This window comes from Chelmon rostratus, chromosome 6 (assembly GCF_017976325.1).
Source record: "Chelmon rostratus isolate fCheRos1 chromosome 6, fCheRos1.pri, whole genome shotgun sequence".
NCBI lineage: Eukaryota > Metazoa > Chordata > Actinopteri > Chaetodontiformes > Chaetodontidae > Chelmon > Chelmon rostratus.
Window position 1 is genome coordinate 13,620,641 of NC_055663.1, and position 22,724 is coordinate 13,643,364.

Here is a 22,724-nt window from a genome sequence, read left to right on the forward strand (position 1 = left end):
CACACAACAGGCAATACAAAATTTTACTGAAGCATGTCATGGCACATTCGCAGAGAGCCATTTATAAGAAACTGTTTCCTGCAGATGCATTTTCTATTGACAAAATAGAGGATGGCAGCAAAAAATAGTCCCATTCAGCAGTCCAGCTGCAGGAGACAAAAGAGCAAATCTCGACAATTACAGGGCAAAATGTATCTTGAAGAAGGAAATTAACTTCAAACTGCATAAAAACTAACAATCACAACAGCTGGTGCGAAAAAACACTTTTTTATTTCCTTATTAAGATAGCACAGGGACACGTTGACTGGTTTAAACATAAAAACATCCACATTGAACTGAATCTGCATTGATTTTAGCATGTCAATAAAGAGTTAAGAAATATCTATAATATCTCAGGTGTAATAAAACTTACACTACTGGATCTTCCTTGGCAAATGACACTTTGCTTGCCACATCATGAAAATAATCTTCGCAAAAATTACGGTGTCAACATTTACAGAACAACGTCCTGCATTCATCAGCATTCATAAAAAGACATGTTCTCAAAAAGGACTGAAGACTTTTGACTATCAGGGCACGACAGGTGCATCGATTATCCCAGTAGTTCACAAGAGACGCCTAATAAGACTCAGAGGGTTGTTGAGTGTGTGTACTGCTAAATCTGAGGTTTTCATTACTCACTTCTGACTGTACAGAACAGCTCTTGCACACTCAAACTTGGTTTGAGTTACGTATTTTCCCAGACAGTTCCTCTTCAAAATGCACTCTAAGGCAATTGAAAAACAAGATTTTGCGAGATTCCTGTCACAATCACAATTCAGTCATGCCATGCTGTGAAAAAAAAAAACCCATTTAGAAATGTGATACAATTGACCTGACAACCTTGACACAAGTTAAGCGAAAGGTAGAGGTTAAAGAGCGTTGTACTCCACACACTTTGACGGATCAGTCGTGAAGTGTTTTTGGCAGATAGTCATTAGCCTCTTCAGTCCCTGTACAAAGAAAAAAAAAACACAGAAAGGAAATTAAGGTTGCAATGAAATGTAGAAAAATGGGACAACTGTATCACACCTGGTGAAACTGTTTCTCAAAATGCCTCGCAACATACGCAGCTATTTGTGTTTAGACCTTAATATTATATGGGGTGTTATGTGCAAATTGATGTATAACATCATCTGCTGACTTCTAGTGACTACTATATGATCACATGATCAACCCTGACCTCCTCTCTATGCCAATTTAGGCAGGTGTGGTGACTGTACACTGAACAGAACAATGCAGCAAAATTTGCAAATCCTGCAAAATATCTACTGTGTTTGCAGGTTTCAGCACAGGAATGGTCCCTTATGAATACCAGTCATACAGTTATGTTCGTGTATGTGGCTACAGTGTAAGAATATGTCAATATGTGTCTTTCTGATTTTAGAAATAGAACATTTCTACACAAAAATGTTATCAAGATAATAAACATTGCACCTCTACTTAGGCAATCAAAGTAACAATGGGAATAAAAATCATTCTAATTTGAAGTGCAAATTTCACAATAGCCTGAAAATGGCATTTCATACGTTGAAAAAAAATATATGCCTGATGCTTTGTTACTGGGCATCAGGCATTTTTTAGAAATATTTTGTAATTCCAATGCTTTCCGTTCACAATGTCAACATTTAACTTTGAAAAGTGGGCACATGGTGTCTAAGCTGTCATGGGTTTAATATAGAGGATACAGCAAAGGTGAAAGTGTTAAATTCCTCCTCTGTCAGGCTAATGACCCAGTAATCATTATTAGCCTGTGTTTGATCTTGAGGGTCACTGTGTGGGAAACAAAACCTAAACCAACAGAGCTTTGGTGAGTATCTGCAGGGATAATCTCACATTCTCACCTGGATGTATTTTCTCTGGGTCTCATCATTGAGAACGTGGGCCACATGCTTGGAGAAGATCTTCTCTCGCCCTGTACGGGCGTGGATACCTACCATTGTCACACCGATAGGCCAGGGAGCATTACCAATGGCCATCTGCAGATAAGCATCATTTGCCTGGACACATGTGAACGAAGATAATAAAGCTGTAAATTAATAAAGGGACTAACATGGTTAAAAAGCAGTGTTATACAGATAACATACCTTGACATATTCTCTCTCCAGCATGAACTTAATGATGTCTGTGATTGACTCTTTGATATCAGCTGGTAAATTCTGAAAGAGATAACAAAAATACATTCGAATGATTAGAAACACTTATATCAACACCCTATATACAACATTTCTGCAGCTTGTTTGACTGTCTCCACACATGGTACCTTCTTCCTGAGCTTCCTGAAGAGAGGTTTGAGATAAGACTCAGTCTGTGAGTGGGTTGCACTGGCCAGCTTGCCCTGAACACCTCGCTTCACGTGGTCCTCTCGACTGTTGAGATCTTTGGCCCAAACACCGAGAAGAAACTGGAAATCAACAAAGTAAAATGTTAACAAAATATTACAAAGAACTGAAATAGTGACGAACACCAGTTGAATCATGATTATTCATTCTTGACTGGTAGCGTTAGAATAGATCACAAAAAAACATCCCACCATCAAAATAGCTTCTCTTCATCTACTTAACAACACTGCAAAGCAATTCTGTAAATGAATGAAGACCAGCAGCATGAGCAGCAGCCACAGTAGTGGTGTAAACATTTATTATCCAACAGCTCCCTCTAGAACAGAGGCAGAGCATTATTGTCTTGCCTTACCCTCAAAAACTTGTGGATTACATCCTGGTCTCCATCATCATCTCCAGTGCCCAGGGTTTTACCAAGAGCCTACAAGAGCATTTTAGTCATCAGAACCAACAAAATCACAGTCATAACTTACTAAAGATGACAAGGACATGTATAACTGACAGAAATGTTCATGATTCCAGTGAACCTTAAAACAATGTTCCAGCACTACAAAATCACTGAAAAGTTATCAAAAGATTGCCCATAATTTAATCTAACTGAAACAAAATCTTGACCCTGTTCGTAGGCCACGTACCTCCAGTTCTTCAATAGTGGTGTTTTCTTCATGCACTTTCAGGTCGTGCTGTGTGTCCACTTCTCCTGACTCTGTTCCTCCAACTATTTCATTCAGATACTGCTGGTCAATCTTGTCCATGGCTGCTTTCAGGTCATTCCTCAAGCCCTAAACACAGAGGCAGCATTAAACAATGTCAATTAGCGTAGTGTGCTTAAAACTATCACATAAGAAAAAGCACATCCATCTTTATTCACTCAAGAATATGTGAATAACTGGTACACTACAAGTGTACAGAAGGCCGGGCATCAAGACGGTACTGACATTTTCTTCATTGAAGAGGTTTCTATGAATTTTTTTCTCTCTGCATAGGACAGACTTGAATCAGCATATCTTCAGTGCATGGTGTGTCTCACTCCAAGACCCACTCAGCCCTACCTTGTTTACTTCTGGGGTCAAAATCTCAATCTTTCTGAGTCTCTGGAAGGCATCGTAGTCAGACTCTCCAAACAGCCGGATTGGTTCCCCTCGTTCTCTCAGCCTTCGAATTACCTACACAAACACAGCAATGCAACAGACACATTTAACTTGTAATATGGACAGAAAAATTACTGTGAGGGATGTGTTAATATTTTATATTGACTCACTTCCTGTCGTGACAGTGTCATTGGCAGCTTCTCTTCTGTTAGTTCCAGTTCTAACACTGGATTAGCTGAGGTGGATGGCTCATCGTCTTCCTTCTTATCAATCTTCAAGAAGATGTGGAGGGAAAGGAAATACGCTGAGGTTATTGGAGGACTGTAGAGGTAACATGAAGGTCCAGAATTCATAACTGGGATATGTGCAAAGCATCTGCAATGTCTGCAAGACCTCCAGATTGCAGAGTGTGTGTCACTGTGATAAATGGGATTGCACACATTCGCACCCTTATCTTACCTGTAGTGCTTTGATTAAGACAAGTCACCTAATAACTTAACAAATAAAGCAAGCATATTGAATATCAAATTAATCCAATAACTTTCCTTTAGTGGAACTTGAATGCTGGCTGCATCACTGAAAGCCTAATCACAGGCAAAACATATTCTTTGCAACACGGAAACTTAAAGTGTGCTATCAGATCATGCTTTCATGGGCACATGCTTGCCGGCACTCTTAGATTGTGGTTTAAGGAGCACAATCTAAAAGAACAAACATAAACTAATTATGCAAAGCTGTCAAACAAACAAAAGCCCTAGCCCAAATAAACACAGTGTACTACATGTATGCAAAGAGCTTAGCTCTGTAAGATTGGCATTTTAAGCCTTGCACAAAGTAGAACATAAATGTTTTCCATAGAGCAACTAGCAAACTAGTGACACAAAATCAGGGAAAACGTAAAGTTGGCCTAAATATTAAAGATGCTGTCAATGATTATGTGCAAAATAAGAAATGCAGCCGGATAACAGAATTTTTCTTTATTTATTTTTTGTTCAGTTCAGTATCCCATGCTGAAATCCAAACCATATCTGTGTCCCACTTTGGCTTCGGAGACTCCTTTCCTTGTTCCCTTGCTCTGTGACGTGATTGTTGCTGAGTTTGTAAATAGTTTGTAACACATAACTAGTCCAGCATATAGTCCAGTTGTCATTGTGGTTGCTGCACATATAAATGAATTGCTAAAAGCATAAATATCAGCAATGGTGGAGTATTAGAAGTACAAGATAGTCACAAGTAGCAGCAAATTCATATAATGCGGGTGAATTTGAATGAATTTTCAATGGGGCTGTACTGAATAGTTCCAAGCTTCATTAATAACATTGACATTTGAATTCTGCCCAGATAGTTTTTTTTTGGGGGTTTGTTTTTGTCTGTCTATTCATTCTGTTTAAACCTTGTATTTCTGCACAGTCACAGAAAAAAGATTATGCAAATCTAATATGATTAGTACTACACCGTTTGTATAATTAGATTCCAGCAGTGGCTTGGTAGGATTGTTTCTGACACATGAGGTCTAATTTTTAACAATTCCAGAACATGTTTTTATCTAATGAAATATTCTGCTTCAGTTCTTGTTTGTTGGTGTTCAGCCTTTCAAAAACAACAATTTCACTGTGGTCAAAAAACTGTTTTCTCCCCTGCTTGCCACACACAAAGGAACCACACATCTGTATTAATAAGACAGTCGAAATCATATCATTTGAAAAGTGTACTTTCTCTGAATTATCTCAGCTTGGCTAATGTTCGGTTGGATTGGGTTCAAATTGAGGATTTTGTTCAACAACTTTTTATTTGTTTAATTTTTTAGGGTGATGATATCTCAAAATTTGAAGAGAGACATTGGAACCTTCATTCGAAAACCGCAATAGAGGCTTGAATGTAACAAAATGACATTCAGTACAGCCCTGATTGTCAAATGCTAAATTCATGAATCAAAATTAGCTGGAGAGCTGGTGAAAAATTCACTTTCTACAGGTCTGATTTCACATTAGTATACATTTACTGATTAACTGAGTTGTCTGATGTTGAATTTATCTAATTTTCTTGCACGAAAACACTCAGCCCTCGAGGGGTTATTTCTATCAACCCACACTTGAAAGTAAAGACATCTCCACCATGTTATTTCTGCTTTTATCCTCACTGGCTTTAAAGACTGAACTTTCAGAAAGGGAGCCAAGGAAGTCGAAGCCTTTGGGACACAGCGTGTATTGTCCTTTTATCATGCATCCTGTCAGCTACTTTCACTGTGCAGTCCCATACCTGGCTGTCAGGAGTCTCTCTCTGAACCTACAGATTCAGGCAGCAGAGGCAGGTTGGGGAGAAACAGCACAGTAAACACACATACAAACACTAATATACACCTGAGCACCAAAGCCTACCTTTATTTTCTTTCCTGGCACATTGTTTAATTACACTATTTCAGTGTCACACTAATCATAAGCTAAAACTGAACTGAAGAAAGGCAATGGTTTAGATGTGTGTGTGTGTGTGTGAGAGAGAGAGAGATCTTGACATTAACCTTATATCCACATCTTCTGAAGTAATCTTCTTGTTCCTTGCGTGCAAGATCAGCCCTTTTGAAGAATTTTTTGGAGTCCTGAAAAGAAAGATAACCAACTTGTTTAACATTTTTAAATACACTCCATGTGCAACGCAATGACAAGTGTGGGATGATATGGCAGTGCTCTCACAGCAAAAATGCCATGTGCTAATTTATTTTACTCTCTTTCCCTATGACACTGTAGTGAGTACATTATAATACAAAATAGCTCACAATTCATGCAACACAACTATTTTTTTTTCCCCTCTATGCTGGACTAAATGTGACAAGATATCGTGCTGCTGTATGTAAGCGTCTCGTTAGTAATTTCACACAATAAGGCCAACAAAGCAACCAAGCAATGTCTCCAAATTCGTAGGCTTGAAGTTTTGCTGAATGTGGGCACGATTTGGAGGTGTCATATTAAAGAAAGTTAACATGGTATTATGACATTTTTCAGGTACCAGTCTAATTTCAAGAGAGACACTGTATAGCCACAATATGAGGCTGTCAAGACTCCTGCTGTGCTGTTCATCTATCCATGAGCTTATTCCATTCTTTCCAACACATTATTATTAATATCATTAGTATCATTAGTAGTTAACTGAATGGGTTTTCTTCTTGGTGTGGAACAACGTTTTAAGTCAATAGTTACAGTTTTGAGTTTAAATGGTTTCCTGCAGCCGAGGGCAAGCCCAGCTAATTTACTATTTTAAGCCGAATATCAGAGTGAGTATCAGTCTACATGATGATGATAATCTAACGTTACGCCTACGTTACGTTATTTGCTAGCTACCTGGCTATTTTGATTACCTTGACATGGCACAATTACTATTACCTTAACTGTTACTGTCAGTCCCACAATGTTCAAGACACTAACGTTAGCTATATGTTGCACTGTGTGTGGACTACAATACTGTATGAACAATCGATCAGTACATGTAAAAACATCGAAGTTTCTGGACAGAAAAGACAGCGTTGACCGCAAATGCTAGTCAACATTTTAGCAAAAGGGCTAACGTTAAGTTACAGTGCTAACAAAAACAAGCGGCGTCATCGACTACTCACGTTGACAAGCTGCTTTTCTTCGAGGAGTTTCCTTTTCCTTGCGATCTCAGCTTTCAGTATATCCATTTCAATAAGGTAATTGTGGCCGTTTTAGTCGTTTATATAAACAAATAACCACACATTTAGCAGGACGAATTTCACTGCTGGAAGTTCAAACCGGAAGTTAGCCTAAAAGCCCGATTACAGTCTTTCAGTATAAGAGTCCTTAGTCCTTTTTTGATGATTTTGCTTCAAAATAAAATATAAAATTAAATGTAACTTGGTTTAGCAGACTATTTAAGACTTAGTTTCTTAGAGTGTTTTGCATCGATACCAACATCAAAGCTTGCAATTCCAAGACCAAGAACTCTCCTTTGGGCACAATAAAACAACAAGGATATTGCTGTATGTGTTGTTGTGTGGATATGGGTGTGTAGTTGCAACTTTTACTACTGCTGTTTAAGGATATGTGGAAAAAGTCATATATGTCAGTGTTGGCTGTTGATCCAAGCTCCATTCTCTCTCAGCTGAAGCCATCTATTTCTCTGCCAATGTCTGCCAAGAATTTTCGAACAAACAGCCTTGATTTATTAAAATCAGTATGGCTTTATTGGCATGCCCATACAGTTTCCTCCAAAGCACTGTTTGAATATCTGTATACTATTAATATTTTTAAGTTTATTCTGTCTGATCTGACCTCTTTATGTTGCTATATTTCGCTGCATTTCCAAAAATATAAATAACTAAATGAAATTCAAAGCAGACAGCCAATGCTTCATTTCTTTCAATAGCAAAGCTATTTACGAGCTGGGAGGTTTTAGGTTTGGCAGATGACTATTCACAATGTGGGTATCAGCCTATTTTACCAAGAGCGGAAAATGGAAATGAAGGAAATGATGGGAAAAGTGCCACCAACTTAAATGACCTGCTCCTGTCACAAATGACTCAGTGCTCCCTATACAGTTGTCTGAAGCAAGGTCTTGAGTGGAGAGAGGAAGAATTCACCCCCTGGTGCACTACATCAGCTTCAGATACAGCAGATATGAATATCCACTATCTAAGAAAATATATTCAGAATACAATCTGAGTCCTGCTTGTCATAAGAGATTATATTTTGTTCTCTGTAATATTTAAACTGAGAGTTTCAGCAGGATACTGGCTCCGGTCAAACATTAGAGGTGGTCATTTAAGTTTTTCTAATCAAGAAAATGAGCCCCTCCAACAATAATGAAAGCATTAATAGTAAGAGATAAATATTTCTAAGAATCCAGAATAAAAAAGTTGCAGAATGTTTGCAGTCTGGTCTCGTTTACTGATTTTGTTCAAATCCAAGTCCATTGTCAGGACGCTACAGTGGTAAATGTGTGACTCGACCTCTTAGATGAGAACTTACCATCAGGTGGCGCAAAGGGATATGTGACGAATTTTTAATATTAAAGTCATTAATTTATTTACATGGCGGGAGGGAAGAACGGCATCATGCTGGGGACGAGAACAGACCACAGCCTGCATAGAATTAATCAAGTCAATTAACGCGGTAGAAATCTGCCGATGACAGGATCTGTAGCGCAGCCTGAGGAGAAATTTAACTGATTAATAAGGCAGGCGGACAGTGATTCCGCTGAGTGTATCCTGGTCACTGATTTCGTCTTTCTGAGGAGCGATTTTCGACTGCACGACTTACTGTAGACTACATTCCCCCCCGAAGATGGAGTTTGGGGAACGGAAGAGGCGAAGGAAGTCACAGAGCTTTAAACTGGTCACGGATGAAGGTAGGCTGCTGAATGAATGCAAGACCTTGCAAGACGCGCGTCTGTGTCTGGGTGTTTGTCTGGCGCTGTGTGCCAGCAGAGACGACTCTGTAAACAAAAGCGGTGGCCACCACAATGCCCACAGTCTGCGCCTCGGTTTTAACCAGCAGCTAACTCTCTGATGGTTCAAGTCCTACATGTGAAAAAAAACCCTCCTGGTCACATAGATTCAAGAATCAAGTAAACCAGTTGTCCAAAATCATGATGCGCATTCTGAACATACAACACGCAGCTTGAATTGTTCACTTTTTGCTGAAGCTATGCGCTCTAGGCCACCTCTGCTGACTACACTACTTCATACCACCTACAGGTGGTGGTTTCTGCATGGGATGGGAGGGGGGGTCTGCTTCGGTTGACATCACAGTCCCTATCAGACTACACAAGCTTCATCGTTACAATGCAAAAGGCCTCAGCAGCATTCTGCAACTATCTGTCACACAGGTCTTATTGTGAATAATAATTCATTTCATTACAGCAGTATTGAAAGTACTTCATAACAAAGCCCTGCTGCTTTCCCTGCAGATTCTGACCCTTCATATATGATGAATCCCAGCTGCAAAGATGCCAACGGAGAGCCGAAGGGCCCTGCTGTGCCTGATGGTATGTGCCATAGTAAGGCTTAATTTCTATGATATATCACAGCAGATCTCACTAATTACGCCAACACCCTTCTTTCTTAATGTAGTTTGGGTGGAGGAGGAGGGCATCAAGATCAAGAGGCAAATCACAGGAATGATGAGGCTTCTGAGCGATAAGACTGGCAGGGTATATCAGCGTGTGGGAACAGAGCAGGACAGCTTAACAAAGGAGCCCCAGGATGGGCATCTGACCTGGGCACATCAGCCTGCACCTTTATCTCTTGTGTCAGATGACCACCACAGCAACAGCTGGAACTGTGCAGGGGACCCAGGGCCTTCACCTTCGTCCATATCCGCCAGCATCCCAAACGGTCCAGTCTGTGGCCAGTACAGCACCCGCTCTAAAGCCGTGAGGATCCTCACCAACAGCAAGGATCTGATCAAAGTGAACGAAGCCAACGGTAGGGTACCAAAGCATGTTAGAAGGGGAGAAAAGCAACAGACACAGCTTTGTTTTCCTAAAGAAGAGTGATGCTGATAGGATAGAGAGGAGATAGTGTGCACAACTGAACACCAGACAAGTGCTCTGTTGTTGAGGGACAAACACTACACAGAGATTGGCAAGTTTATCCACACAAGACAGTCAAACACTCATGCACACATACAGTAGACACACTTGGTTGTCAGACATGGCAAGACAGCATATTGGACCTGTCTGTGTTTGCATGTTTTGGTAGACAGTCGCTAACCAATGCACCACTGACTTTCCAGCAGATGTAGTCCCTCCTGCTGTGCCAGACCCCCCCTGCTGTATGTGTAACTGTAAGGGCACCTTGCAGGCTATTTTGCAGGAAATGCGTGCCATGAGGAGGCTGATGCAGACTCAAAAAGGTCAGTGGATGGGCACAAACATTCACACACTGAGAGAAAGTGAGAAAGAGAGAGATAATTAGGGACACAGGGCAACGCACTGAGACACTTGCCCCTACAGCTATGATATAGCTGCAGGGGCCAGTATTGTTATACTGCGCGTTACTTCTTCTTATTTTTCATCATCCTCCAAAATTTTGTCCCCTAACTTCTCCTACAGCTTGAAGAGTTGTAGGACAAATTATATATCAAAACGTGCGGTGTGATTGGGATCGGTGTGCTATTACTTTTCTCTACAAAATACTCATTTTTCGCGATGTAAGACGCAAAAAACTGCGAAAAATTTTCCATCGGAATGAATGGGAAAGCAGAAATGCCACCTGTCTTTACATCCCGATGAAAAGAAAAGTTGTTTCCCGAGGAAAAAATTTCTCACACATGGCTACTTAGGAAGGTCTTTTGAGTCCGATGATCTATATAGTACACTTTGATAGCCCATACTGCCTGTTTCTGCCCAGGGTGGCTCTGTCGTCATTGACAACCACCTCAAGTTGTCAAAACTAACTCTGGTCATGGTTTTAATTCCTATGTTGACAGAGATGGTTCCCCCAGCAGTAGCCCCCCGTGTCCCTTTCAAAATTTCCCATAGGGAATTTTCTAGTATAATGTGTTACTGTCTTTTTCTAGCATCCTTGGAAAGACAGGAACAGGCAGCATCACCATGCCAACCTCGTTTTGTTCCAGGCCCCGCTCCTCGCTGTAGGCCCCGCAAGAGGAGGCCAATCTATAAGGTGGCACCACTTGCTGTGACCAGTAGTAGAAGAGCTGCTCTTGCCCCTCTCGAGGCATCGCCACTCAAACCCGCACCTGCAGAATCTGGAAAGAGGGAAGAATGTGAGAAAGAGCAAGACTCATCTCCACCCAACAGCCATCCAGCCTCCTCTGGGGTTTCAGTACTGCCACCGCAGAACAATCCAGCAACTGTCAACAACACACACAAGCCTCTCCTGAGCCAACTAAGGGAACCTCAGTTGTTAGAGGTAATATACATGCTCCCATATGTCTTTTTTCTATGCTTAATTTGTTGCTGTAATTACATTATTATTAGTAGCTAAAGTACTTAAAATTCAGATTATCCACCTAATCTGAAAAATCCTAGAACTTGCAGGTGGAAATACATGTGTTGAATTTATGCAAATAAGTAATGCTGTCTTTATTCCATTGCAGATTTCTTTATATAGAACAGAAGTAAGGAAATAGTGTCCATTGATATTATGAACCTTTACCAACCCTCTTTAACAGGTTTGATGCACATATATTAAAAGCTGTTGCCAAGTGACGCGCTTTGTTGCAGCAAGACCATCATGTCCCTTGAACTCTTGGGGTCTCAAATCGTGTTTTTTTAGAAAGTATGAGATGTTAAGTTCTGCAGTCATCCTCATGCTTCATTTTACAATGACATCTAAAAAACATTGTGAGTCAAAACTAAACTCACGACGATGCACTCTGTTGAGGGTTAGAGTTAGTGTTTTCTCTTTTTCCTTCTAAAAACTGACTTTATCTTTTTATTTCTCAATGCGCCATTTTCCTGTAATATGTCCCGGTTCACACATTGTGTTATTTGATTCTTTTTCAGTCGGAGGTGCGTCTTGCAGAGGATTATGATGTGTTTATCTCAAAGGCTCAGCTAGACTCCATTCTGGTCAACTATACACGCTCTGGCAGCCTGCTGTTCAGGAAACTGGTGAGCATCTATACATTTATAAGAGCCAATTCATCGCTCCTCTGAATGTGCACTCATGTGGCATCACTGGTTATTTGCATTTTATTAAAAACACATACATGTAATAATTTACATCAATAATAAGCTACATTCACTAAAGGCTAAGCATATGTTGCAAGGTGTGTGCCTTCTTCGACGATGCTACCCTGGCTAACTCCCTGCCAAATGGTAAAAGGAAGAGAGGGCTCAATGATAACCGTAAGGGCTTGGACCAGAACATTGTGGGTGCCATTAAAGGTATGCAAGAGACAGATACAAAATACTTAATCACTCTCTTTGTGCCAGGTACAACAATAATGACACAGAGGAAACACTAACATAGTCGTGTGAACTCTGTCCAGTGTTTACAGAGAAATACTGCACTGAACACAGAATAGATAAGTTGCCGGGGCCACGTGATTGGGTTCAGATCCTTCAAGATCAGATCAAACTTGCCAGAAGGAGGCTGAAAAGAGGTACTGATATATAGTCTGCTACCAAGTGTTTACCCTATTTGCCTTGTTTTATTGAAGTAGCTTACACGTATACTTATGTTTTATCTAATATTATTCTTTGACCATTCAATACTGTTTTATTACGCAAAAGGTTTCGTGTGCATGCTCAAAAGAATTTATTTTATTATATTTAATTTATTATTTAGTAGTAAGTTTACTAGTATAAGTCAGCTACAAAGTCTAGCAAAGACAAGATGCTCTGTGGTAAACCCTGTTCTACCTTTGGCTCCTCAGATGCTGCAGAAGCAGAAGAAGCCTTAAATGGACCTTCCACAAGTAAGAACCTCATATTCAAATGTTCACACACATAAGCAGCTCTCTCTCTCTCTCTCACACACACACACACACTATCCTACCAATTTATTCAGCTGTCTGCATTTATCTTTGTGTCTGCCCCCTTCCCTTTATATCAGAACTCCATCTTACAACATCTTTCCGTCAACCACCCCCCTGAACCCACATTGTCTCTGCCTCTCACCACTGTCACAACACACACACAAGCTGGTGTTGCTGATTGGCTCATATGTCTTTGTCACGCTGTTGCTGTGACATTTGACATTCTCACGCAGCTTCCCAAAATGTCAGCTAATTATCTTCACACCATGCACCATACCCCCTCTTTCACCTATTTCATTCACACTGTCTCAATAGTAATTCTCTTTCTGCACTCTAACTTTGTTTTTCAAGGAAGGCTACAAGACCTGGAAAAAAAGCCACCAAATGTGTGAACACAGTTGTGTTTTTGGCTTTTCTGGTCATGATAGTTTGAATTTGAACATTTCGTTTCTTCCTTCCTTTTTAGGCTGTGACTCTAACAAGCCTGCAAATGTGAAAGGGGCAGAGGTGAACATGAGTGGTTGATTCAAGGGCTGCCACAATGGCCTTACTGCACATTCGTTGATTGTCGTCATTACTTCTCTTACTTGATGCATTTTGCCACTTTAGCTCTGTGTTATGGATGTAAAGGGAAAAAAAACAATAGGACCAAATGAAGGAGAAGCCTGCTTAATGATACTGATACACTCGCTTTCTCTCTCTCGCTCTCTTTCTCACACACACTCACTCAACCTTTTGTGATTCTTAAGACTTTTCATTGGACACATCTGGGATTTTGTGCTAACAGACATTGAACTATACAGTTGTTAAACAATGTCAGGCCATTTTCATGTTTAGAGGTGACATATTGTTTACATTATAGGTTCCGGCTTTAAAAGCATACTTGCCTAGTTCTCATGCAGGAAGAGTCCCAAGTCTATAATGAGACGAAGTACTGTAACAGTATAACATTCATATATTTTGCACAAGTTACTTTTTACCAGAAGTTGTCCATTGTGGATTGTGCCTTTAAGTGACCAGTACTTCAATGGGTGTAATGTGCAGTGCAGCATCCGCCTCAATTACAAACATTACATCCAAAAGTAAATAAATGAAATATTTTTGGCCAATTTTGCTATCTAAAAATAGGTTGAAAATATAAAAAATATACAGTATTCTATGAATAGTTGTTTCTTATCATCATTAGAATCTCTAGGCTATGCATATCAGTGCTATTGTTGTTAATACTGTGATGGAATTAAAGCATTTTTCTTTCATTTCTGCTCTGTGTGCATATGAAATGAATAGTTGTTTCCACCATTAAATATGGTTTCTTGACATTTTTGCTTTTGTATTTATTTTCATATGCTAGACATTAAAATTAACGACAGAGGAAATGAGTAACAGGCTTCACGTTGCTGAATTTATTCCTGAAACAAACGCCTTAATAATTATGAACATATAAATGTTCTAATGTAACACAGCACTGCAATAACATATTTGCTGCAAAATTAATATAATTCTATCAAAAGATAAGTTCACGAATGCAAGTTTATTAACCTCAGCCTTTGTTAAGTACTATTTAGGCCATATTATGTTGTTGTAGGTGCAATTGGAGGGAAAACAGTAAATTAAAGGTACACTCCATTGTAGAGATTTTGTTGCCAGACTTCACAGCTCATTAAAGGGGATGTTGAAGCCGCCACTGTGCAGTCAGAGGACCCTTTGAGATCTCGTGGCTTTCCTCTTTGTATTGTAAACCGTATAGTATTTTATGAAGATTAAGCCTGGTCGGATACATATACTAATTTAAATATATTTAATTATACGCAGTCGTTCGATTTTTTTTTGTCTTCAAGTCCGAGTTAGAAGACAGACATGTCCCACTTTTCGTCAGGCTTTGTCGGAGGGCGCCCAATTCTGGCCCCAATGCATTCTGGTGCCGTCCCCGCTCTTCTGTTGGGATCCACCGCTAACGTGAAGCTGGTAAGGATAAACTGGTCAGAGCAATTAAAGGGGAAATGTTGCAAGAATATAACTCCGCTTTGGTCCTAAAATCGCATCTTTGGCAATTGTAAACACTTCTTTTGTACCATATCATCATAAACTTTACACAAGTAGCGTGTTTAGTGCTGTTTTATTGATACGAAGTCTGATGTTGCACACATCGCATGGCGTGGGACAGGAAAGGGTTAATTTTTTCCGCCGCCGACATTTTTGTTCGGCGCTCTACGGCAACTTTTCAACTTACATGTGCAACGAGCTGGCGCTAACTTTAATAACTATGTATCACATTTAGGCTGTGTCCTGCATGGCCCGTGTTTCTAAATGTATCACAGCTTGCAAACTCGGACACTCTTTGTTGCACAGAGGTGCTCATGCTCATCACTCCATGCATGGATCAGCGTTTGCAAGCAGGGGCTAACGTTAGCACGGGAACAAAAACTGCATTTCCAGAAAAATAAATCCTATCGTGAAAGTTGTAGCTATCACTAGCACCACATTTGTGTAAGAGTTGAGCGCCCAGTTGTTCATAATGGGGTGTGTATTACACCGAGTAGACGAGTTTCCCCTTAGTAAGCACTAATATTGTTAGCCAGTGCCTGAGGGTTGAATGAACTTAGCAGCGTTTTGTGTCTTGAACACTCCCACAGCGCACTGACCGAGGCCCCTTTAGCAAGTTGCAGTAGTTCAAACAACAGATTGGGGTCATACGCAGCCAATAACTGGGCTGACTTCTGTAACAGGTGGCCAGAAGTTCATGTTATCGTGGGTCATTCATTTGTTACTTTTGTTGAAATTACAAATATAAGAGTCTACCAGCATATTTTAAAATGTAATGTTGCCAGCGGGGATGTGAGTGGCACAGACAGATGTTTTTGAGTCCTTGATGCGATGCAATTCTTAATGAAATTGACAATGTATTAAATTTTATGCATGACAACGAAATCACACCTGGGTTTATTGTTTTGTTCTCAATTTATTTATGCAATATCAATGTAATTTTAACTCGGCCATACATCTGGATAATGTAACACAGTCCAATCCAATAGAGCTACAAAAACACTACACCTGTGAATTGTTAATTTAATGTTGAGGCAGTGTCAGAGGGGTGCTGATGTAAGTGATGTAAATGTTTGTACCAAAGTCAGCTAACTTTTAATGTTAGCTGGCTTTGGTACCTGTAATTACCTGTAATATTTTGTTTGCAAATCATTGATACTTACTATTAATAAATGTTGATTCAACTCTGTAGTTATTTCTGTCACAGGGACAAAAGATGACAAGAGCTGAAACGGTTAGTCAATTAATTATTTTATCCATAGAAAATTGATCTGCAGCTATTTAATTAATTGTAATTTTCCTGTTTCCAGTTTCTCAGTTGTGATGATTTGCTGCTTTTTTTCTGTTAACATAATTGTACACTGAGTGATAAACTGAATATCTTCTAGGTTTTGGATTGTTGGTGAGACAAAACAAACATTTGAATGCATTAACAGGCACTTTTAATGAAAATTAACTGGTATTTTTCACTATTTCCTCATATTTTATAAACTAAACAATTAATCAAGATTGAACTGACAGATTATTGACAATTAAAATAATTGTTAGTTGCAGCTCTCTGACACAGTCTTACAGAATTAACATTATAAGCTGCATGAAGGCAGATTCACTGCAGTGCTGTTGCTTTAGGTTGTACAGATGCTTTATCATTTAAAGTCTATGCAGTTATCAAGATTTTCTTCTTGCCTTTTGTGACACCCAAACAATGTTTCTAATCACCAATTTCATTGCTCTGTCCTGGTCATCAACATGATTCTAGTGGTGAAGACCCAGACTTTTTTCAGACATGTCCGTGAGGGAGTCCTTTAACCCTGAAAGCTATGAGCTGGACAAGAACTTCCGGCTCACACGCTTCGCTGAGCTCAAGGGCACAGGCTGCAAGGTTGGCTCTCCCTGTCAAAAGCTGCCTTGGATGTATCATTGTCTTTGTATAGCTACGCAAATTTGAGTTCCACCAGATAAGACACAATATGATATATGATATGATATAAAAATAATGCTTGAAAATGGTGGCTGCTGTCTTCAATCACAGGTGCCCCAAGATGTGTTACAGAAGCTGCTAGAAACCCTACAGGAGAACCACTATCAAGAAGATGAGCAGTTCCTGGGGGCAGTTATGCCTCGATTAGGTAATTATGATCTTCATGTAGCAGTAAAATAACAAACAAGTTGCTAAACAGTAATAAGGCCAAAACAGTCTGCAGAAGCTTTTCTAACCACAACAGGAAGAACTGATAAAATGCTAGATATATAGTAAATGAAGTGATTGAAGATGAGTGACACTCACCAAGGTGTGACAATAAATCTCCTCTGTGGTTGGACACCTTGAACTCTGTGGCCCCTCCTACACTAGTTACCTGCTGTATTGCATGTAAACCCCAGATGACAAGCTATAAATGTATTTACTTTAAAAGTATTAAATGACACTTGAGCCTCAGTTCTGAAGTGAACAGACTACCAGTGCAGACACACGACAACAAGACTACTTTTATGTTGTTGTTTTTGTTTCTCCATAAAAGCCCGGCAGTCACATTCTGCTTGCCCTGAAGCCCTCTGACTTCTTTTTGATTTAAGGACCAGTGTGTAAGATTTAGGAGGATCTATTTGAATCTGATATTTAGTATTACGTTTTCATTCATGTGAAATCACCAGAAAATAAGAATCATTGAGTTTTCGTTATCTTAGATTGAGCTCTTTTTATCTACAGAGGGAGCAGGTCCTCTTCCACGAAGTCCGCCATGTTTCTATGTCAGCCCAGAATGGACAAACCAAACACTGGCTCTACAGAGCACCTTTCACATTTTTTGCCAGTTTCATGGCCACCGTAGGTTCTCCTACATACTCAGAAAGGGAGTGGTGAAGTGAGAAGCATCACCCCTAGATGCAACTAAATCATTCACACTGGTCCTTAAAGGTTTTTTGTGTACACTACCTTATCACATATACATCAACAGAACATTAGCCTCTTCAAACCATCACATACAGAGCTCTTTTATTGTTGAAGGCATAGGCATGGACACCTGTGTGATCCCTCTCAGACATGGAGGCCTTTCTCTGGTCCAGACGACAGATTACATCTACCCCATCGTGGATGACCCCTACATGATGGTATGGATCTCCTGTTTTATGGGGACTACTTTTTGCCCCATTATGGTTCTAATAATTGTACATCCATGTAACAAATGGAAGGATGTCACTGTTGGGTGTGACATAGGCCTACTTTACACACAAACCCTTTATATGCTTAATTTTCAGTATTTCTGTTTTGTAGGGAAGAATTGCTTGTGCCAATGTTCTAAGTGACCTGTACGCCATGGGAGTGACAGAGTGTGACAATATGTTGATGCTTCTGGGAGTCAGCAACAAAATGTCAGAGAAGGTAAGAGGCATGTCTGTTGATGCGTTCACTTTTGGATCTTGTGTCTGGAAAATAATTGCGAGGAACCAGTTGTTTTACTTATTATTATGCTGTGCTTCCTGTGTCTGCTCTGAATTCCCTGGGTCTTAACAGGAGAGAGACAAAGTCATGCCACTGATCATCCAGGGATTCAAGGATGCATCGGAGGAGGCAGGCACATCTGTAACAGGCGGACAGACGGTACTCAACCCCTGGGTGGTGATGGGAGGAGTTGCTACAACAGTCTGCCAGCCCAACGAATTTATCATGTGGGAATCACTTCCTACTACATATTTCTTTGTTTCTGCTGTTTCTGCTACTCACGCCTTCAAAAATGCATAATTTTATTGTAATGCAAAAAATCATGATGATGCCATGTTTGACATTTCCCAGGCCAGATAATGCAGTGCCAGGAGATGTGTTGGTGCTGACCAAGCCACTTGGAACACAAGTGGCCGTTGCAGTACACCAGTGGCTAGATATTGTAAGTCCGCCTACTCACTCGTGAATAATTTTGTGTGGACACATTGTTTTTTGGGATGTGTTGTGCCATTGGTTTTATATGTTTTGTTCTTTTACCTGTCAGCCTGAGAAGTGGAACAAGATCAAGTTGGTGGTTACCCGGGAAGATGTAGAGCTGGCATACCATGAAGCCATGATGAACATGGCTCGGCTCAACAGGACAGGTAAGACTATGAATGTGTCTATATAATTGATTTGCAGACATAACTGGCTTACACTACATTTTTCAAATAAATAAGCATGTTAGGTTGAGTATAACTACATCAGCTCTTGGCCAGAGAAACACTGAATGGGAGAAGCCTCTGCAGCAACTTGGCCTCCTATGGTTTAGTAGCTTCTGATAATAATGTAAAAAAACAGGCTGGGATAATTTTTAAATACTCAAAGATAATGTTTCCTACCGAGTTAGAAGTTGCATAGTATAGCTTCATGTTTACAACACACCCGGTCTTCTCAAATAGAAAACTGGGACACAGATGCCCAGTAATAGATTTCAAGTATTTCACAGGGTACACATGATTCGAGTAAGTGCTTTTGTCTCCACTTCTTGCATTAGATTTCTCTCTTGATTCATTGATAAAGAACGTAATGAGGATTAATTCTTGAATTACAGTATCTGTCATTATAATAGTTACTTGTTGCTTCAGAGCAGGAATGTTCCTAATGGCTAATTTCACCGACGTTTAAACAGATGCTTGAATTTAGACCAGTCGGCTGCTTGCTACTTAAATGTGTCCACACCATCCTGTTATCTAAATGTCTATGTTAATAAGTTTAACTGACTAGTGTTTGTGGTGCCGACTGGCGAGGGTAACAACGTTTGCTGACAAATGTGTGCGCAATCCTACATTCAAGATTGCACATAATGGTTCACCATCACAGTCTTTGTAAATCACTGTTTGTCCCACTCTATTAAAACAGAATCATGCACATCTGTAATGAACCAGTTAGTCATTCAGATGTCCTTCTAAGTCTTTCTTTCTCTGTCTTGTTTTGTAGCGGCTGGTCTCATGCACACCTTCAATGCTCACGCAGCCACCGACATCACAGGGTTCGGCATCCTCGGCCACGCTCAGACGTTGGCACGGCAACAGCGAAGCGAGGTGTCATTTGTCATCCACAACCTCCCAGTGCTCGGCAAGATGGCCTCGGTGTCCAAGGCCTGTGGGAACATGTTTGGGCTCATGCATGGCACCTGCCCTGAAACATCAGGTGTGTGTGTGTGTGTGTGTGTGTGTGTGTGTGTGTGTGTGTGTGTGTGTGTGTGTGTGTGTGTGTGTGTGTGTGTGTGTGTATACATGGCCCTGTTGTGTCGTCTGTGTAACATTGCCAAGAAAAAAAATTTAAGCTACTAGTGATACATATAAGTGGAACAAGAGAAAGTGGAAAAAGCCTGGTGTTATTTAAGGCCAAGTGTGCAGGATATAGTGGCATCTAGCGGTGAGGTTGCAGATTGCAGCCCACTGAATGCCTCTCGCCTCACCCCTCTCTTTCCAAGCATGTAGGCAAACATACGGTGGTTGTGAAAGTTGAGAAAAAGACCAAAGGTACTCTCTAGAGCCAGTGTTTGGTTTGTTCATTCTGGGCTACTGTAGAAACATGGCAGTGCACCATGGCAGACTCCATGGAAGAGCACTCGCTCCCTCTGTAGATATAAAGAGCTCATTCTAATTATTGTGCACTTATGAAAACATGCTTATGTATATCATATTCAGTTTCTGCCAATTTCTGCCAGTAGACCCCCTAGATCTTACACACTGGTCCTTTAATTCTGTATTGATTTATCCAGTCAGAAAGACAGGATGAGACCCAATGCATGCAGCCCCATCTAATGCCACCCGAGCCCTTAGGACAACTATACTGTGATCAGCATCAGAATCAGAACAAACACTTAAATCAGTGCTGGTGAGCAGTAAGAGAGCTGAGCACTCACCAGCAACACTGAAAACATCATCTGAGACTGACCAAATCCCCTCTTCTTTACAGGAGGCCTGCTTATCTGTCTGCCCCGGGAGCAGGCCGCCCGCTTCTGTGCCGAGATCAAATCCCCAAAATACGGCGAGGGCCACCAAGCGTGGATCATCGGGATTGTAGAGAAAGGAAACCGCACGGCTCGCATCATTGACAAACCGCGGATCATAGAGGTGGCGCCACAAGCGGCCACGCAGAATGTCAACCCAACTCCTGGTGCAACTTCTTAATCCTCCTTTGCTGCATCATCGACCGGAACCCAAGAGCTCTGCTGAGTGATTTTAGACACATAAACTACAAAACCATCCTAGAGTGTTGAAATATATACACAAAATAGTATGTACACAGAAAAGACTGGGTTGGCGTGTATCTACATGAAAAACAGCCCCACTCAGTGGCCCAAGGGGGCATGTCATCACCCAGTGGACTCAACCTGCAGTATCCCCATGATAAAAATGGTAAAGAAATAGAGCATACTTAAAATCCATTTGCCTTTCGTGTCTGTTGTATTCCTTTATGTTAAATGTGCATGATTGGCAGGCAGCTTCTGATAAGAGGATGATGGTGGTGATGATGACAATAATCAGATACTGTTGATTCATTTTGAATCTTTGAAAGTCTGGTGTCTGTTGCCTACTTGGGTCTTTTAAAGTTGCTCTCATCAAGCAAGTGGACCGCGTGATGGTGCTTTTGTTTGTCCGTTCACTTTGTACAGTTATAAAGCCTAGTTTTAGTTCATTGCTGTAACTGATGCCTTGAAAGAGTGTGACCAGAAAGGTTTGTTTTTTATTACTTTGACTTTTTGTATCGTCCCCACCCAAACTAATAAATATTCAAATAGAAGATGGATTGTTTTTGCCCGCTATCTGGGAGTTGCACACATGTGAATGGACTAAATCAAATGTGATCTACTTGCAGGTAGACATTTACAATATCAACTGATGCCACTCCATTGTGGATTAAGTCATAGATGTAAAGAAATCTGCATACCCCTCCGGAGATGAACCTTCTACCTTCTGCATTCCCCACATGTGATCATGTTTAGGGAAATTCAGTGTATAGAGTTTGCACTGTATGATCCTGGAATTGTCCATCAATAAAAAGCAGTCTGGGTTGCTAACAGCAAGCACTCTAATCAGCGAGCTGGTTGCCTTGATCTGGTGCATTTATTTTTGCTGTCTTAATGTTGCCAGAAGATGTGCCGAGAGCAGCCTGACTCAGTTATAAAGTTTACAGCTGAACTGAGTCCAGATCATCGTTTATCCTAATATCCTGAATGAAAGTCTTGAACATTTGGAAAATGCTTCATTGTGACCATTATGTTTTGAAGGTTAAGCATATGTTTGAATTTGAATATACTCCTTTTCAGCACCGTGTGGTGTTTCATCTACATGATCACTCATGTGAAACCAAAACATTTTTAATATTTGAAATGAAACAATTCTGTCATCATATTTGCTGTCTTCTACTGTTGTAATTTGCCGTCATTGAATAATCATGACCAAAACACACAAAGCTTATTATTACAGCTGGTAAAAAATGATAATATACACTGATTGCTGTGGTGACAAAGGAATTCTGGAAAATTAATTTTTTACAAACGCATTCATAGTAACGACTTAGATGTGATGATAAAGGCTTTGAGAGTCTGGAAATGTTTTGCTTAGGTACCTTAAAAGTGCTTGAAGTTTACCCTTAAAAAGCTATACGAGCCCTGCAAACGGATATCAGGAACAAGACCTCCACCCCACCTCTTAAAATAAACTGCTCTTAATAATAGATTGTTTTTCTGTGTCTGTTTTTGATGTGTTTAAGGTGTTTGTACAATTGTTTAAATGTTACCAGTATGATTAATTCATTT

At 40.3% G+C, this 22,724-nt stretch overlaps 3 protein-coding genes across 6 annotated transcripts; 2 read left to right on the top strand and 1 right to left on the bottom strand.

Annotated features, from left to right (window-relative positions):
• Window positions 1-254: 254 nt before the first annotated feature.
• prpf18 (PRP18 pre-mRNA processing factor 18 homolog (yeast)) lies at window positions 255-7,236 on the bottom strand. Its single transcript, XM_041939033.1, has 10 exons — window positions 7,080-7,236; window positions 5,991-6,068; window positions 3,643-3,744; window positions 3,434-3,547; window positions 3,017-3,163; window positions 2,734-2,802; window positions 2,303-2,443; window positions 2,127-2,198; window positions 1,884-2,039; window positions 255-992 (listed from the first exon to the last, which is right to left on the bottom strand). The coding sequence occupies exons 1-10, from the start codon at window positions 7,143-7,145 to the stop codon at window positions 912-914; spliced, it is 1,026 nt and encodes a 341-aa protein (XP_041794967.1). The 5' UTR covers window positions 7,146-7,236; the 3' UTR covers window positions 255-911.
• A 1,530-nt stretch (window positions 7,237-8,766) lies between these two features.
• bend7 (BEN domain containing 7) lies at window positions 8,767-13,455 on the top strand. Its single transcript, XM_041939739.1, has 10 exons — window positions 8,767-8,830; window positions 9,392-9,469; window positions 9,555-9,908; window positions 10,219-10,338; window positions 11,005-11,357; window positions 11,954-12,061; window positions 12,220-12,337; window positions 12,442-12,555; window positions 12,829-12,870; window positions 13,397-13,455. Exons 1-10 carry the CDS (start codon window positions 8,767-8,769, stop codon window positions 13,453-13,455), a joined length of 1,410 nt encoding a protein of 469 aa, XP_041795673.1.
• Window positions 13,456-14,872: 1,417 nt separating this feature from the next.
• Window positions 14,873-22,640, top strand: sephs1 (selenophosphate synthetase 1). Of its 4 annotated transcripts, none has more exons than XM_041939423.1 (11): window positions 14,873-14,895; window positions 16,181-16,207; window positions 16,733-16,855; window positions 17,006-17,102; window positions 17,978-18,081; window positions 18,245-18,352; window positions 18,485-18,639; window positions 18,764-18,854; window positions 18,957-19,056; window positions 19,892-20,104; window positions 20,879-22,640. In XM_041939423.1, exons 3-11 carry the CDS (start codon window positions 16,760-16,762, stop codon window positions 21,091-21,093), a joined length of 1,179 nt encoding a protein of 392 aa, XP_041795357.1. In that variant the 5' UTR covers window positions 14,873-14,895; window positions 16,181-16,207; window positions 16,733-16,759; the 3' UTR covers window positions 21,094-22,640. The 4 variants fall into 4 exon arrangements, with proteins under 4 accessions (XP_041795357.1, XP_041795359.1, XP_041795360.1 ...); XM_041939425.1 differs by having other exon boundaries at window positions 14,879-14,895; window positions 16,166-16,207; XM_041939426.1 differs by lacking the exon at window positions 16,181-16,207 and having other exon boundaries at window positions 14,879-14,895.
• The last annotated feature ends 84 nt before the right edge of the window (window positions 22,641-22,724 follow it).

What these genes read in the sequence shown, in the direction of transcription:
- bend7 (XM_041939739.1), top strand. Translation starts at nt 8,767, where the DNA reads ATGGAGTTTGGGGAACGGAAGAGGCGAAGGAAGTCACAGAGCTTTAAA. An exon ending in CAAAGTGAACGAAGCCAACG is followed by an intron (nt 9,909 to 10,218) that starts GTAGGGTACCAA and finishes CTGACTTTCCAG; the next exon opens with CAGATGTAGTCCCTCCTGCT. An exon ending in GCTGATGCAGACTCAAAAAG is followed by an intron (nt 10,339 to 11,004) that starts GTCAGTGGATGG and finishes GTCTTTTTCTAG; the next exon opens with CATCCTTGGAAAGACAGGAA.
- prpf18 (XM_041939033.1), bottom strand. Translation starts at nt 7,145, where the DNA reads ATGGATATACTGAAAGCTGAGATCGCAAGGAAAAGGAAACTCCTCGAA. An exon ending in TAATCCACAAGTTTTTGAGG is followed by an intron (nt 2,444 to 2,733) that starts GTAAGGCAAGAC and finishes GTTGATTTCCAG; the next exon opens with TTTCTTCTCGGTGTTTGGGC. An exon ending in TCAGGAAGCTCAGGAAGAAG is followed by an intron (nt 2,199 to 2,302) that starts GTACCATGTGTG and finishes TATCTCTTTCAG; the next exon opens with AATTTACCAGCTGATATCAA.
- sephs1 (XM_041939423.1), top strand. Translation starts at nt 16,760, where the DNA reads ATGTCCGTGAGGGAGTCCTTTAACCCTGAAAGCTATGAGCTGGACAAG. An exon ending in TCAAGGGCACAGGCTGCAAG is followed by an intron (nt 16,856 to 17,005) that starts GTTGGCTCTCCC and finishes CTTCAATCACAG; the next exon opens with GTGCCCCAAGATGTGTTACA. An exon ending in GGCTCGGCTCAACAGGACAG is followed by an intron (nt 19,057 to 19,891) that starts GTAAGACTATGA and finishes CTTGTTTTGTAG; the next exon opens with CGGCTGGTCTCATGCACACC.